General features: G+C 34.4%; 2 protein-coding genes across 2 annotated transcripts in view; both read right to left on the bottom strand.

The window, feature by feature from the left end:
- LOC123666063 overlaps positions 1-18308 on the bottom strand; it is a 31720-nt gene that overhangs the window by 858 nt on the left and 12554 nt on the right. Inside the window, exons 3-10 of the mRNA XM_045600271.1 lie at positions 16350-16483; positions 14226-15097; positions 13321-13521; positions 13157-13185; positions 12433-12528; positions 11796-11974; positions 545-692; positions 36-181 (exon numbers count right to left, since the gene is read on the bottom strand). Coding sequence (XP_045456227.1) covers positions 36-181; positions 545-692; positions 11796-11974; positions 12433-12528; positions 13157-13185; positions 13321-13521; positions 14226-15097; positions 16350-16483 — 1805 coding nt within the window. The remainder of the gene's footprint in view (positions 1-35; positions 182-544; positions 693-11795; positions 11975-12432; positions 12529-13156; positions 13186-13320; positions 13522-14225; positions 15098-16349; positions 16484-18308) is intronic.
- Positions 2863-6904, bottom strand: LOC123666158 (heat shock protein 68-like). The gene is made up of 2 exons (XM_045600363.1): positions 4901-6904; positions 2863-3446 (listed from the first exon to the last, which is right to left on the bottom strand). Exon 1 carries the CDS (start codon positions 6861-6863, stop codon positions 4983-4985), a length of 1881 nt encoding a protein of 626 aa, XP_045456319.1. The 5' UTR covers positions 6864-6904; the 3' UTR covers positions 2863-3446; positions 4901-4982.

Below are 18308 nucleotides of genomic sequence, written 5' to 3'. Positions count from 1 at the left end.
AGATTTATAGCAATATATAAAGACGGTATATTAACCTGGTCCTTATAAGTAGCGACGCTTGCTATACCCGTCCTCCCGACTTTCCTCCAGAACTGCCAGGCGGGATGAGTGGCGCTCTTATAATCGTATGGGACTGGTAGCGTTGCGTCTGAACGGATTTTTTCAAAGTGGTGTAGTTTATCTGAGGTGATGAAAAAGAGGTTTTAATCTATACAAAAAAATAAAATTGGAGTGTCTGTTTGTAATATTAAAATAACCGCTTTTTACTAAATGCATATGGATGTATAGGTACACGGGATATATACCAAAATAACATTTTTTACAATTTTCGTCTGTGTATCTGCCTCTCTGTCTGTTCCGGCTAATCTCTGAAACGGCTGGACCGATTTTGACGGCACTTTCACTGGCAGATAGCCACCAGAACACGACACTATTTGAGAAAATTATTATTTAGTTGTGCTCTTCTGTACGGTTGCGGTACTTCCCCAGTCAGAATTCTACAGACTTTGAGCAGAATATATTCCGCTAAAAAATAAAAACATACCAGCCCGTATGTGTCTGTTATGCACGCGTATGTACTTGTCGCGATCATGGCGGGAAACTTCGAAATAGAAACCCAGCATTGCCATCACCATCATGGCACCGTGTTGTCGATGTTGCCCATCTTCGAATAACTCGATGCAGCCGAAATTCTACGAAAAAAAATTGTTTGTCTATAAAGTTGGTTTACGGACGATAGTCTAACGTGACAACGTCATAACAAAACATCTCCTCAGACGCATAGGCAAATCGAGTGGAAGAGAAATAAATGCGGCGCGCAAGCGTACAATGAGCGTAACGGGGCAATGTCATCCTTGGTTTACGCTTAAGGACGATAGTTTAACGTAACAACGTTGTAACAAAACATCTCCTCGGACGCATAGGCCAATCGAGTTGAAGAGAGATGGATGTGGCGCAAGTGTACAATGAGCGTAACGCTACAATGAGTCATCCTTTTTCATTCATGCAGCCGGTATTCATCGATTTATTAGACGTTGTCACGTCAAAATATTTAAGTTTTGTTTATTGGCTTATATGTATATTTTCTTATATTGTATTTCAATTGCTTTATTTAAATTTAAGTTTAATTAACTCGTGAAAAGTTTGGAACAAAGTTCCTTATGGGGCGTTGCGGAGGGGTACCATAACCGGCAAAAAACGTCCGTAACGTTATAAAAAGCGTTAAATTTTTATGTATAGTTTATGTTTGATGGCTATACAGTGTCTAATGTATAGTCTACGTGATGACTGTTATTATTATTGCAGATTGCTATTATTATTATATCATTCGATAATTATTTTATATTTTTATAAATCATCTATACAAATAAATAAAATTGAAGTGTCTGTTTGTAATATTAAAATAACCGCTTTTTTAATAAATGTATATGGATATTAATACGGTACATATACCAAAATAACATTTTTTTACAATGTTTGTCTGTCTGTCTATCTGTCTGTTTGTTCCGGCTAATCTCACTCTCTAAACGGTCGGACCGATTTTCACGGGACTTTCACTGGCTGATAGCTGTCGTAATAAGGAGTAACTTAGGCAAATTTTATTTTAGAAATTTATTGATATAACTCTGCGAATTGAACAATAACTTTTTTCTTATATTTCACGCGGACGAAGTCGCGGTCTCAGCTTTGTAAATAAAATAAAGGTACCTATTAAAATAATTTTGTTACGTTTTTTTTTTTTTTGAAATTTTATCGATAAAAAAATTATAATAAAAAATCTATACCCTAATAATTATTTTCCTTATACCTCCAATATAACTTGAAAGTAATATTTTACAATAAGGAACTTCGTTCCTATCTTGTGTCCCACGACGCTACACGGTTTTTGAATTATTAACTTTTTACAACCTACCCTAGGTTGAATTTTGTTTGCGAATATTTTACCGTCTTGTTCTTTTTAGTTTGTATGATATAAATGTAAATTTAAAAGTTGAATTATTGAATTCTATTACAATTAAATTGATTTTGCTACTTCAAAAACTATACCTCGTTCCCGATTTCACTCGCTTTAACCTATATAAAATACAAACTTTTACCCGCGGCTTTCCTTGGATTATTTTTTTATATAAAAAGTATTCTATGTTTCTCCTATGTTTATCCTTTTAATACCTCCAAGAATATGTGTACAAAGTTTCATGATGATCGGTTAAGTAGTTTATGCGTGAAATCGTAACAAACAAACTTACATTCACATTTATAATATTAGTAGGGATAGAAGGGATTATAGCGAATTAGTAATGAAAATAATCTATACTAATATTATAAAGCTGACCAGTTAAAATATAGTACAATTTGCTTATATAATATACAATAATATTAATTATCCAATAATAAACAGTTGTTTTAGTACTAATTCGTACTCGAATTGTAAACAAAACTGCATTTATAGAAACAATATATAGACACATTTATAAAACTTAAAAATATTATGTGCATTATTATTTAGAGCGGGGGTAGGTCGGCAAATATGCTTGGGACGGTTCTGGTATCGCAGGAGTCTATAAGCTACGGTAATTGCTTACCGTTGAGCCAGCCGTACGCTTGTTTATCAACCTGGTATAAAAAAAAAGAAATAATAACTTGATAAGAAAATTAACTGGTTACAAAAAATATTATTTGATTTATTTGTTTCCATAAAAATTCTTAACTACGCTTAAAGACATGAGAAATAAAACACAGTAATTTAATTTGCTAACTTAAAATGTATTAAAAATGAGGTAGTATCAATTGGGCAAAATCGAAAAATCAATAAAAAAAACTACAAAAATCAGCAAACGATTCAATAATCTGTCTTTTAAATACAATTCAAAATTAACTAATACGTATTGTCATACATAGTCAAGAATTATGGATATATCAAATATATGTATACTAGAATAATCACAGCTCCATCAGACAAATGTTTTGGAATTGTCTAAAAATTACATCATTATCAAGAACATTACATTGTAAATGATTAATTATTTATTTATAATATACCCGATTCTTCTAAAATTTTCATCATATTTCGAGTAGCAAATTTTAAACATTTTAATTAATTATATATAATGATATATGATTGGAATATAATCGAATTGTTGTTTCTACTAAAAAATTTAATTAGAATTTTATTTGGAGCAAAAATGAAGTAAACTGGCTTTCGAGAATATCCTTCTTCCAGAATTTTCTTCACCTTTCTAGTACAAAATGGTATGTGTTTAATATTGGCGAGTTTCCTTTGACATCGTATTTTCAATTCAACTGTTTCAGGTTCAATCCTTTAAAACTTAAAACCAATGTGTCAGTCAATACATTGCTTTCCTTCTACATCATTACTGTGATTGATATTAAGAGATGATCAACATTCTTGAATTAAGTTTTCATTTACTTCGTCCGTAGTTAGTGAACTGTAAAGAAGTTTGAAGGTTAGCGCGTATATACAAGCGATATTTTGGTATAGCGTAAGCGCATATATATACTGTGTGGCTACGGTACTAAAGATATAGCCACCCCCTCTCTTCCCGTGGGTGTCGTAAGCGGCGACTAAGGGATAACACAGTTCCGCTACCACCTTGGAACTTAAAAGCCGACCGGTGGCGGGATAACCACCCAACTGCTGGCTTTGAAATACACAGGCCGAAGACGGGCAGCAGCGTCTTCGGTGCGACAAAGCCAGTACTGCGGTCACCAACCCGCCTGCCCAGAGGTGAGTATGGGCAAAACACATGAGTTCACGTTATTTTTGGCGTAAGCTTGTGAAGGCCTATATCCAGCAGTGGACTGTATAGGCTGTAATGATGAAGCGCAATATATAAACGTATTTAATGGTTTTCGATCTATTATTAGGCATATATGGAATAATTAGACCGGCGTCCGTTCTAAGGTAGGAAGCTAAATAACTTTGTTATTGATAACAGAGGGCTGATAATTTATTTTTTAAATAAATATTCATATAAATAATCTTCTAATGTATAAAATTCTCGTGTCGCGGTGTTTATAGTTAAACTCCTCCGAAATGGCTTGACCGATTCTCATGAAACTTTGTGTGCATATCGGGTAGGTCTGAGAATCGAACAACATTTATTTTTCATACCCCTAAGTTATATATGGCAAAACAACGTTTGCGGGGTCATCTAGTACATATATATAAATATAACATAAAGATTCAAGATAAAATCGCAATTATTTTAAGTTTTCGAATATTCTAAAGTATTATATTTTTCACTATAAATGATCATACGATTCTTTTTCGGATTTTATCTCGGTTTATTGTTTTTTAGATACCCTACGTTTCGGATACTTTAAAGAAACCATGGTCGCGCTGTTTCATAATAATGAGTTAAATTGGCGTAATCATTAAAAATAAGGTTCTTTGCTGGAATATATGATTATATTTTATACATTAAAATAAACATCTTTAACATACACACACGGTCGTCTGTTCTTGAGGCAACTTAATGCGTGTGTCGTAAGTAACAGCCGTCTAATATAGCAACAGTTTTAATATATTACACCCAGACCAAAGGACCAAAGTGGGAATCGAACCCGCAAAACCCTGCCACCAACTACAAACGACACCAACTCCTAGCCTTTGATTGATTAAATTTACATGACTTTATTTAAATGAATATGAATAAGCCATATATAAATATATATATGTTACGTTATTCGGGAACGGAATCGAGCCCACAATAATTGGAACATAAAGAAGGTTCGCAGTAAACAAAGCCAACAAAAGCAAAAGCATTTCTGACCTTTTAACATCATCTTAAAACTAAAATAACAATCTTCTGATATATAAAAGCAAGGCAAATACAAAAACTATGGAAAAAAGCTGAAATATATAAAGAAGAGTACTTACCAATACCATTACAATCGTTTAAAGCATGAATAAAAGTTGAAAAAGTCGAAACTCTTATTTAATAATCATCATATGACGTGTCCTATGGATCGCCAGGATCAGAGAATCCAAAATCCTTCTTACGTCTTTTGTGTCTTTGTCCTGCCTGCTCAACCCTCCTTAGTATCAACCCCCAGCGATTTAATAACTCTGACATCCTTCTTTCATACTCTTCCCGCATACTGTCGGGATTCAATTCCAACCAAGTTAATTGTCTGGCACATTCATCCGTTACATCGCAATATTCTTCAGCAGTTATCACTTCAGTGTTCTCATTCATGATTCTCTTAGCGCTGTATATGTACGTTTCAAGCTGGTTCCTCACTTCCAAACGTACCCTGTTCTCCTCATCTTCCTCTCTGAACTTCTCAGCGTCTGCAATCATTTTGCGGACCTCTTGTTGAGTCAGTCTATTAGCATTGCTTATCGTCACACTTTTAAAATTACCAGTTGTCTTGTCTTCAGTGGAAACCGTCAATATACCGTTTACGTCTACCGCAAACGTGACATCAATCTTGGCGACTCCTCTTGGTGCTGGCGGTATATGATAGAGGCCGAACGAGCCAAGCAAATTATTGTCTTTAGTCAGAGTTCTCTCTCCTTCATACACTTCAATATTCATAGCGTCTTGGTTATCTTCTAATGTGGTTATTTCCCTAACTTGGCTGCACGGTACGGGTGTGTTACGTCGTAGTACGGTGAACATTAAGCCGTGACCCGTTTCAACACCCAACGACAATGGCAAGACATCGATTAACAGTAAATTTTTTAGCCTCTCACTTGTGTCACCAGATACTATAGCTGCTTGTATAGCTGCTCCGCACGCAATAGCCTCATCCGGATTGACAGAACTCGTTATGTTTACACCATCGAAGAATTGACTAATCATTTGTCGTATCTTTGGTATCCTCGTACTACCTCCAACTAATATAACATCGTTGATATCACTTTTAGTCGTCTCAGCATCAACCAACGCTCTTTCGACGTATCGAAGGGTATCTTTAAATAAGTCTGAACAGAGTCTCTCAAATTTGGCGCGGGTGATCTTCGCGTGATAGTCGATTCCCTCACAAAGTGATTCTACTTGGACAACAGCTACGTTAGCTGACGTTAGCAATCGCTTAGCCCTTTCAGCAGCAGTTTTAAGACGCCGTAACGCTCGAGGGCTTTTTACTTCTTTACCGTGTCGTTTTCGAACATCATCAATTAAATGAGTCACGATACGATTATCGAAATCTTCACCCCCCAGTCTAATATTACCAGTGGCTGCCTTCACTTGAAACACAGTATCTTGACCAATATTCAAAATGGACACATCAAATGTCCCACCTCCTAAATCATAGACAAGTACGTTCTTTTCCCCACTCATATCCTTATTTAAGCCGTACGCTAAAGCGGCGGCAGTCGGTTCATTAATTATCCTAATAACTTCTAAGCCAGCGATCTGACCGGCAAACTTTGTGGCTTGACGCCGATAGTCACTGAAATAAGCCGGTACGGTTATGACAGCTTTATCAACTTTACACCCTAAAAACTTCTCCGCGATCTGCTTCATCCTGAAAATGATCATAGCACTTATTTCTTCGGGCGCGAACAATTTTATCATACCCCTATAGTTTACACGTATTTTCGGCTTACCGTTGTCATTTAGAACTGTGTATGGAAAATATTTTAAATCCTCTTGCAAGCCGGGTTCGTAAAACCCGTACCCGATAATTCTTTTCACACCGAAAATCGTATTCACCGCGTTTACGGATGCTTGATTTTTCGCGGGCTCTCCTATTAATCGTTCTCGCTGTGTAAACGCCACGTAGGACGGAGTTACAAGACTTCCTTCTTCGTTGGGTATCACATGCACATCATTATCACGCCACACGGCTACACATGAACACGACGTACCTAAATCTATACCGATCGCAACCATTTTTGTTCAATAAAACACCATCACTTTCGTCTTTTACCGGTGAATTTGAAAGTCAAAAGATCGTTGCGCGCGTTAATATACATATCATACCTAGCCAATCACATTCAAAAATATTCTAGACAGTTAAACTAGCAAATCACAAAGTAGTTTTAAAGGACGTTTCTACAACAGTGTTGCCATGTTAAGGAAACTATTTTGGATTACGATTATATTTTTTATAAACAACAAAAAAGGTTATGTATTCAAAATTTATTTTGATTTCGTTGTGTTGATTATAAACACCAAATAATATTGAGCTTTGATAAGATAATATCTCAAACATACAAAAATGTTTAGTTACAGTTACACAGCCGTACTTTCACGGAATAGTTCACAATTAAGAAACAGTCAGATCAGTAAAAATCTTAACTTTTGATAGTAAAATTACCAAAAACGTGAAAACGACAGTTTGCTAGTAAACGATGCGATCACGCATCGTCATCATGAGAGATTTTTATAAAAGCGATTAACGAAAACCACAGTTGAGACCACTGCTCAACTGACCTCGTCTGATATGTAGTAATGTATTATATTAATATTGAATAATAAATAAATAAATAAATATCTAATAACATACACACACGGTCGTCTGTTCTTATGGTAAGCAACTTAATGCTTGTGTTACAGGTAACATCCGACTGTTATAATTTTTTTTTGATAAATATACATAGAAATAATACATATATAAAAATACAAATATTACACCTAAACTCAGGCGGGAATCGAACCCGCAACCCGCGGTACAGAAAGCAGGGCCACTACAACTGCGCCAACAGGCTAGTCAGAATGTAATGTGTAATGTAAAACAACAAATAAATGTTAAGTTATATGTAATGTGTGCGAATGTATGTTAATGCATATTTTGTTTTTACTTAACAAAGTCAATAGTTATAAGCATGAGTTACAAAAAAAAACAATCCATAAAAAAAATTATCAATTATTTATTACTATAAATTATTAATAAATAATATTTTAAACAAAACATACCAATTTATTGTAATTAAAACTATAATTATACCTATATAATCTAAATATTTCAGTTTATAATCTATAGATTTCACAAATACTACTTTTTGGATAACTCGTGTAAGATTTAAAATTTTATAAAGAGCAATGTTAAAATTCCTACTATTTTTTGTTATAAAAATAGTTACTAAAAGACACTAACAGACTAATATAATTTTTTTCCATTTTTATATATTTTTTACCAAATCGGGGAAAATTTAATTATATGACCACTCAGAGTACAATTAAAGGACGAATAAAATTATGACGTCAAACTTTTTTGTTCCTTTCTAACTCACAATGAATTAAATGCTATCCTTGTTTGAGACGATCTATCATACCTATATAACAAAATATTAATTCATTAACCTATTTTCATATTGCATAAGCGTTAATAAAAATAAATAGATTTTATTAAATATAAAGAAATTTAAATACCCTTGCTGTAAAAAGTTTTATCGCACAGTACGATAGAAATATTAATGTGATCATAATCAATGATTTAAATTTTTGATCAAAATTACGAAGAAATTGCCGCCATTTTTAACCGACTTCCAAAAAAGGAGGAGGTTCTCAATTCGACTGTATTTTTTTTTTATGTGTGTTACATCAGAACTTTTGACCGTGTGGACCGATTTCGACAAATTTTGTTTTAATCGAAAGGTGGTGTGTGCCAATTGGTCCCATTTAAATTTATTTGAGATCTAACAACTACTTTTCGAGTTATATCTAATAATGCGTTTTTACTTGACGCTTTTTTCGTCGATCTACGTTGTATTATACCGCATAACTTTCTACTGGATGTACCGATTTTGATAATTCTTTTTTTGTTGGAAAGGAGATATCCCTAGTTTAGTACCATGATAAGGAAACCAGGATCTGACGATGGGATCCCAGAGAAATCGAGGACAACTTGAAAATCCGCAATAACTTTTTACTGGGTGTACCGATTTTGATAATTCTTTTTTTGTTGGAAAGAAGATATCCCTGGTTTAGTACCATGATAAGGAAACCAGGATCTGATGATGGGATCCCAGAGAAATCGAGGGAAACTCTTAAAAATCCGCAATAACTTTTTACTGGGAGTACCGATTTTAATAATTTTTAATTTAATCGAAAGCTGATGTTTGTCATGTAGTCACATATAAATTTTATTGAGATCTGATAACTACTTTTTGAGTAATTTTTGATAACGCGTAGTTACTTGACTATATTGTCGTCGATCTACGTTGTATTACTCGTCGATGTAATTGAAGTCGGTTTTTTTTTCGTTTGCGAGTAAACACAATTATTGTTTAACCAATTATAAAATTGTTTATGGTGTTAATTAACAACTTATTGCGTTTATTATAAGGAACTAAATGAAACATTTTAAAAATCGTATTGTGTAATCGCTTCATTAATTTTAACTGCATCTAATATTAAATTTTATCTAATTAGTACTAGCTGCCTTGACAAACATTTACAAACATTATCCCATACGGATAGGAATACGATAATCCCATAGGAGTATAAAATATAACCTACGACCTATTCTAAGACTTACTAAATATACATTTAAAAAAAATATGAATCAAATAAAAATCTCGTGAAACTGTGTTTGTTTTCGCGCTCCTCCGAACGGTTCGACCGTTTTTTTTTTTATTTGGTAGATATAAATTATATTATATAAGTCGTAACGTACATTTAATACCGCTACGTGTTTGGGGTGTACCTATGTAGATTTTTTAAGTTTCATGCATTTGACATATTTTTTCAATACAGATCAAAGTTTGTCGGGTATTAGTCCAATAAAAAAGTATTTGATTGTGTAAAATAGGCAGAATATTTGCAACAGCTATATGTATGTACGAGTATGTCTCACAAACTATATTTCAAGCAAACAAAGATATTTATTTATTTATTGTAACGTTTTAAAAACTAAAAAATATTAAGTACAGATAAAATATTATCATTGATTTAGTTAGAATTACTTACTGGGTGTGATCTGTGGTATTACGTCAGTTAAAATTTTGCCATTTACGTCCTCTATATTTAGAAAATACTAGCTTTTATAGTACTGTGACTTCGTAGGTAGGTGTTCGTTGAAATTTGTTGTAAAAGAAATAAATAGCGAAAATCCTGGATATTTAACATACTTATCCAACATGTGCAAAAAATCGCTCAGTCAGCGCTATTGTAATCTCTTCCTTTTAAAACTTACTTTTTTACATTTGTGAAGATATTTTTCATACTACCCGCATTTCAATATAATTAGTTATACCGGTAATTGACAACGCTATAGTGTGATGCGTGTGCCGTGTGGGCGCCTAAACACCGGCGGTCGCAGATCTGATTTACGCTCTGGATTTTATTCTTACAATTTTTTTTCATATATATATATATATATATATAATTTATTTAGAAAAACGTTTACATAACATGATACCGTTGTTGGGACATCCTTTTAAGTAAGTGTTTTACCTGTGTCAAGATGTCCCGCTAAAATAATATATGTATATATAACTAAGTCGGCAAACAAGCGTCCGGCTCACGATTATACGGTAAGCGATTACCGTAGCCTATAGTAGCCTATAGGTTTAAATCACTGTTTTAAAGTTAAAATTATACTTATTCATTTTTAACCGACAACAAAATAGGAAGAAGTTCTTAAAACGTCTGTATTTTTAATATGTGTTACCTTACTCCGTAACATTGTATTGGGTGGTTTGTTTGGTGGGTGGTGAAAGCTGATGCTTGGCGTGTGATCTCTTTTAAATTTGAGCGAGATCTGGCAAATTGTAAGAACATATCCCTAATAATGCATAATAATCGCCGCTGTTGGCGCAACGGTTACAGCCATGGATTGTACCTGTTGCGCTGGCGGTTGCGGGTTCGATCCCCGCACATGACAAACATTTGTATTGGTCATACAGGTGTTTGCCGTGGTCTGGGTGTTTGTGCAGTCCTTGTGGATCTCCCCAGCGTGCCTCGGAGAGCACTTTAAGCCGTCGGTCCCGGTTGTTATCATAATGTAATCTCTGTAACAGTAATACCCCGGACTTACGCGATAGGTGGGACTGAGCGCTATCCGCGTAAGTCGAATTCGCGTAAGTCGGGGTACAGTTTTGCGGGGTACTTTTCGTAATTGATCTGACTGTCGATTCCCAAAAAACACAAAATCGTAACTTATGTACCTACGCGCCGATTCCGCACTACACGTCTGTGCCTGTTGTAAACTGAACGAATAATATTGCGGGTGGGGGGAGTCAAACAAAAAACGAATAGACGAGAAAATTAAATCGCGTAACTCCGAATTCGCGTAAGTCGAGGTAGCGTAAGTCGGGGTATTACTGTACATCTGATAGCGATCGTTACTCATAGCCGGGAATATATCCGCCAACCTGCATTGGAGCAGCGTGGTGGATTAATCTTTGATCCTTCTCCTACACAGGGAAAGAGGCCTATGCCCAACAGTGGGATATTACAGGCTGAAGCGTAATGCATAATAATTAATTGATTATTTTTTTTCTACTTCGTATTACTTGTCGATGTAAAGCGAATTCGTTTTTTTTTTCTTTTCCGAGCAAACGCAATTATTAATTATGGTTAATGGCAAGTTCTTTTAAATTCTTTCTCTTTTAGTATGGAGCGTTAAAAAATCAAATGAACTCTTAAAATATCCGATATTTTTTTATTTTTTTTTTTATAAAGAGAAGAGGTAAATCTTCAAAAGACACCTTTTGGCTATTGTTGGTAGGTAGTGTAGGATTTTTACTCACTAAAACCCTCCTCTCTTGCTTTAGTAACCAACACCCCGGAACCGCGTTAGCATTACTTCGAGGTGTTTAAAATATCCGATATTACCTCATATAATTATACAGTTCTACTTTATAATTTCATATGTACCTGTTTACCCCCAACTCTCCCAGTGACGTAGTCCGGACTGGTGTCTAGAACGAGATAGTCGCTATATCGATGTTTCCTGTCTCCCTCTCTCTCCGAGATTTCTTCGAGACGAACGCAGGTCTTCTTCTTCAGTAGCTTGTTGACTTCCTCCAGGCTCGCACGTACGTTATCAGAATTATCTAATTAGATTAATAACATTAGACACATACAAAAAATAAAAGTAGCTATCTGCCTGTGAAAGTTCCGTCAAAATCGGTCCAGCTGTTGCAGAGATTAGCCGGAAGAAACAAACAGACAGACAAAAGTTTAAAAAAATGTCATTTTGGTATAAGTACCGTGTATACATCTATATGCATTTGGTATAAAGCTAAATATAGTAACACCTTTACTATATTTTAGTAGTATTAAATAATAATCCTGAAGCAAAGTTTATGAGACTGATTACATTAATAATTAACAATGAATCCATCTTGATTGTGATAATAACTCTAATATATAAATTAGTTTATAGTTATTAAAATAACCATTTTAATATTACAAAAAGACACTCCAATTTAATTTATTTGCTCGCAATTTTCATGGAAAGGGTACAAAGTTTTTGCTTCACGTATTAAAGATATATATTTTTCATACTTACATCCGGTATCTTCTTTGATAACATATCTAACGACACCACCGGGCCACATTCTTTCTTTATAAAACTCCCTATTATCTTTGGATAGTTTCACTGTTTCTGGTCGTTGTATTCTTTTACTTTCTTTTTTCTTCAACTTTTTTACTTTCGGTCTGAAATTTTTTATTATTTGATGACATTTTTTTACCTTTGAGAAAGGTAAGTAAATGTATAGCGTTCTGTGATTCATGAAGCTTCAAGATTAGCGTTAATTACTCGATACCGCAGACATACATATGTTTATTTTGTCACTTCAGCCTGTAACAGTCCACTGCTGAACATATGCCTTCGCAAGTTTGCGCCAAAAATGGCGCGAACTCGTATGTTTTGTTCATAGTCACCACGCTGGGCAGGCGGGTTGGTGACCGCAGGGCTGACTTTGTCGCACCGAAGACGCTGCTGCCCGTCTTCGGCCTGTGTATTGGAAAAGCAACAGTTGGATGGTTTTCCCGTCCTCGTTCGACTTTTTAAGTGCCAAGGTGGTAGTGGAACTGTGTTATCTCTTAGTCGCCTCTTATGACATTCACAGGAAGAGAGGGGTGGCTATATTCTTTACTGCCGTAACCAAATAGCATGTTCATTTAGCTAAACCACAATGTATATACCGAACCTATGTAAATATTATCTTTGTTAAAAAAATCTAAAGTATTCATATTTTAGTTAGCTAACGACCCTACTAATAAATTACCTAAACTCAATCTTGGCTTGGACTGACACCTATAGTTTGGTCTTGGTTAAAATATCAAACTAGTTAGTACTAATCTAAAATCTAGTTAAAACCAGAATTTTAGTATCATATTCATACAAAACCTTCCACGAAGAACTTGAAACAAAACCAAAGTCTATGGTTACCTTTCTTCTTCTTCTTCCTCCTCCTCTTCTATGGTCTCTCTTTTCTTCTCTTTGTACTTCTCTCTTCTTTTTTCCTTATATTTGTCACCCAAAAATTCAACCTTCAAAGACCTTTCCTCTGACATTGCTTTTTTCTCCTTTCTATCAAAGGATAAGTTGGATGAAGATTCTTTTGGTTGCTTCTCTTTACTACCATAAATCCTAAAAACACATGATTTAAGGAATTCATAGAAGTAACTTAAAAGATTAATAATTATGGAAGTAAACTTACTTAAAATTACAAATTATGAAAATTCAATTTGTTATTAAGTTTTAGTATAAATAATATGTACAGATAATTTATTAAAATTACAAAAAAAGTGTGCGTGTCAGCTCCGACGCGTGACTGGAGTTTACTCCTGCAGATCGACTGTCGAAATAGGCACAAAAAGGCTTACTAGTCTACGAAAAAGATTACTATCGAACTAACTAAACGAATCAAATAACGCCATCTATCGTAGCCCTATTGGGTTCCGATAGATGGCGTTATTAGAAAACATCATAATGCCATCTCGTTAGATGGCGCTTACAACAACGTAACTATGTCATTCGTTCAGTAAATACCCCTCAATTTTTTTTTCAATAAAAATGTGTATCGTAAATTCGGTTGGCGGTAACGAATAAAAAAAACATGTTAGCAAATGTCTAATGTCAGTATATATTTTTACGAAAGCACTAAAACTAAATACGAAGGTAACTTTAGCCTTACTCATTAATTAAATTAAAAAAAGAATTTTAAATAAATTATAGATATTTTCAAACGCTTTTAAAATTTCTTTTCACACTTAAACAATAAGATTCCATGTTCGATTTAAAGAAGATATAAATAAGAATTATTTTTGAAGAAAAATAAGTATGATTCATACCTTGGACCGCGTTCATAAAACCTTCTTACAGGTGCAAAATTAACTACTTTCTGTACAGCGACCGTTGTTAAAGTAGTATTCAAAATTGGGAGAGTAGCTTCTACTTTATCTTGATTAGCAATTGTATTCTCTGTAACATTCTGTGTAACATTCTCTGTAATATCTCGTTTTCTTCTGGCACCTTCTGTACCATTACTAGATCTTAGCCACGAATCATACTGAATTTTTCTTCCTTTACCATCGTGTTTCGTCGATTGGATAATATATGGCCTATGTTGCGTAGAATATTTGACTGCTCCTGATTTAGTCGATTTATAACTCACTGGGCACCTATTTCCAGTTCCATAACCGCATCTTACTCTTTGGAAAGCATCTATAGAATTGTTGTTATCACAGAAAATTGTCAAATTTGTAAGTGCCTTGTTCACAACAAAGCTTATATAATTAGTTGTTGCTTCAATAACTTCTATCATGTCATGAGTTGTTGTATTCGCTTCTAGACTTACATTTGTGTCATTGCAGTGTTTCATTCTCGCCTTTTCTAGTGCCTTTGCTGCTATTTTGTGAACTTGTTCCATTAGATCTTGTACTTCGTTTTCGATAGCTAATACTTTGATACGGTCTTCAAGTTCTTCAGTTAAAGCTTTTTCGGGTGGGGGTGTGATCTCAGGGTTAATTCGAAGACTCTGAACCTTTTCTATTTCTCTTTTCCGTCTCTCATTCTGTTGAAGAGGTTCCACTTTCGGCAACCATTTGCAGGAATCTAGTTTTTCTCGGCGATCTCTATTCTTACATTCATCGCCGTATACTATTTCTATCTTTTGGAGGTCGGTTTTCGATAGACCAATGCGGTTCTGCTTAGTTTTTGCGTTCTGCGTTGAAATAAAAAAAACATATTTTCTTTTAAGCTAATTTTACTCATAGATGTTTTAAGAATATTATACAGAGAAACGCACACTGAGCAATATGATTGTCTTGCAAACTAATAACTTCCTTAATTTACCTTCTTCATTACGTAATTGTTATTTGCCTCATGCAGATTCCTAATGAAATTTTTATTTGTTTGCTGCAAATGAAGTCTGTACCTGCCTATATTGTATCATAACCTTTCCTCACATGTCATCTCTCACTCAACCAGAGACTGTACCATACAAGAATATAACACAGTATCTGCAGATTTAATTATGTTGTACATTATCAAAGTAGTAAATTAACCTTTTTCGAAAGCTAATGATAAGAATCCACAAGAAACTCCACAGTTACTCTTTTGAAAATAATATATAAACTGTGTTTTACTAAAAAAATGGTAATATCTTGAATGAAATATGTATATATATATAGACAAATATATAAAATAAAATAAATACAACGTCACTAAGTCCACACTTCTTTATCAACTGTGTAATTATGCACCGAATGATACGCTTTATCTGTTAATTACTTTTTAATAAAGACTTTAAATTTATGTTGAGAGACAGTTGCAATATTGTTTGTGGTATTCGCGTGTATAATAAATACATGCGAATAACTTTGCGTAAAATAACACCATCAACTTTTGCAATAAAAAATTTAGTAAGAGAGAACAAGATAATGAAATTTCAAATCTAAGCCCCAACTACGCCAAAAAAATTAGTACGTCACTTTATGTCCTTTAGAGGGCGCTATGTTCATTACACTGAGATAGGGCACAGCAGGAATTTCCTGATCAAAATATGGAGCAGCCCGACTGGGGTAGTACCTCGGCCTTACAGAAGATCACAGCAAAATAATACTGTTTTCAAGCAGTATTGTGTTCCTGTTGGTGGGTAAGGTGACCAGAGCTCCTGGGCGGATTGGGGATTGGGTCGGCAACGCGCTTGCGATGCTTCTGGTGTTGCAGGTGTCTATAAGCTACGGTAATCGCTTACCATCAGGTGAGCCGTATGCTTATTTGCCGACCTAGTGACACAAAATAAAAATAACTAGCCTTTATTACCTTGAGCACATCAAGCTGTCAGGGCCGGTTGCTATCATAGACAACTAGCACCGCACTAGAGCACCGTGGCGGATTAAGCTACTATCCTTGTCTCGATATGGAGAAAGAGACTTATACCCAGCTTTGGGATGTTACAGGCTAGAGCGTACCTTTATTATAAAGGTCCTATGTCCGTTTTTGCTGTAATCTCGTTCGCCAAAGTGCATCACACTGTCAAGGTCGTAAGGCAGAGCGCGAAGTTCCGGCGGTAACATCTTCTCCTTCGTAAACAATATTATAGAACCTGAAACAATAAAACCATATAAAAACCGTTTTTTACTAAATGCATATGGTTGTATATACGGTACCAAATAACATTTTTTTTTCTGTCTCTCTGTGTGTTTGTTTCGGCTAATCCCTGAAACGGCTGTACAGATTTTGACAGGACTTTCACCGGCGGATAGTTGGTATAATAAGGAGTAACTAAGGCTAGTTAACTTCCCCGCGGATGAAGTCGCGGGCTAGTCTATACTAATAGTATAAAGCTGAAAAGTTTGTTTACTTGTTTGTTTGTTACTTCACTAGATTAGTTATATTGTAACTTATTGGAACAGTTTGCAGTCACCCTATTATCTGCTCAAAAGATTGTGTTATTGTTGATTGTTTCCGTCCCGAGTTTGGTTGTAATTTGTATTTATTTATACTAGTGGTCCCCTAGTGGTCGAAATTCGACCGTAATTATTTTAAATTACAAGTTTGAACATTATTAAGGTTCTGTCGTCAAAGAATATAGGTACATCTATACTAATATTGTAAAGCTGAAGAGTTTGTTTGTTTATTTAAATGCGCTAATCTCAGGAACAATTGGTCCAGTTTGAAAAATTCTTTCTATGTTAGATAGCTCATTTACCTAGAAAGGCTATAGGCTATTTTTTTTCAAATTAACGTATGTGCAGCCGCGGGTACAGTTAGTTTATAATAATAGACAAAAGAGTATATATACGTGTGCGTATGTCAAATACATGGTAGTGTGTGTAATGTTTTTTTAATGATTTAATATATTTTTACGCATAATTAAAAAAAAAAACAGCATTCTGCACTCCTCTATGTAACTAGTGTGCGATATTTCATACTCCTCGCACAATTTTCGTAAAAAGGAGGTACAAAGTTTTTATTTCACGTATTATTATATAGATGTGTATTATTTAAATAAATTTGTAGTTATATCAGTCGGCTTTTATCTATACCACAGGTATAAGGTCATTTAACTTAGGAACATACAACTTACGACTATTTGTTATTTTTATATATTATTAGCTGACCCCGAAAACGTTGTTTTGACATATATATTATTAACCCCACCTTGAATTTCGAAGGATATTGTAACTAACATTGTGACACGAGAATTTTACATATAAGATTATAAACAGTGTATATATGGTGACAGTGATTGTTTTACTTTAAATATAAATATGTAAAATACGTTTATCTCAAATACAAATGGTGACTTTATCAGTATCATACATATTTACAATACGAAACTCGTAATTATTTGCAGCTGTAATTCTGCGTAAATCACGGTTACGGGAATATTGACACAATTACCCTTCGAGAAATGTTTTTACGTATATTATTTCTTGATACGAATACGTCGGTCTATATTTAAAATCGCTTACCATCAGGTGAGCCGTACGCTTGTTTACCGAATTAGTGATACTGAAAAAAAAATTTCGATTACCTACGATTAAGATTGTAATCTGCTTTTTTTGCGAGCAAACCCATAGTGCCAAAAATTATAAATGGAAAGACATAACAAGTACTAGCTTTTAAATCATCAAATAATCATAAAAATCATCACCAAAAAAAAGTTATGAGGTGAACAACCAAGACATAAAAATTACAGTAAATGTGAAAACCTCATCCTTTTCTCGAAGTTTTTTAACCGACTTCAAAAAAAGGAGGAGGTTACTCAATTCGACCGTATATTTTTTTATGTATGTTCCGGGGTAACTCCGTCGTTTATGAACCAATTTTGATCATTCTTTTTGTTGTTGGAAAGGAGATATTCCTAGTTTGGTACCATGATAAGGAAACCAGGATCTGATGATGGGATCCCAGAGAAATCGAAT

Source organism: Melitaea cinxia, chromosome 25 (assembly GCF_905220565.1).
Source record: "Melitaea cinxia chromosome 25, ilMelCinx1.1, whole genome shotgun sequence".
Lineage (NCBI taxonomy): Eukaryota > Metazoa > Arthropoda > Insecta > Lepidoptera > Nymphalidae > Melitaea > Melitaea cinxia.
This window is presented reverse-complemented; position numbering and strand designations above follow the sequence as displayed.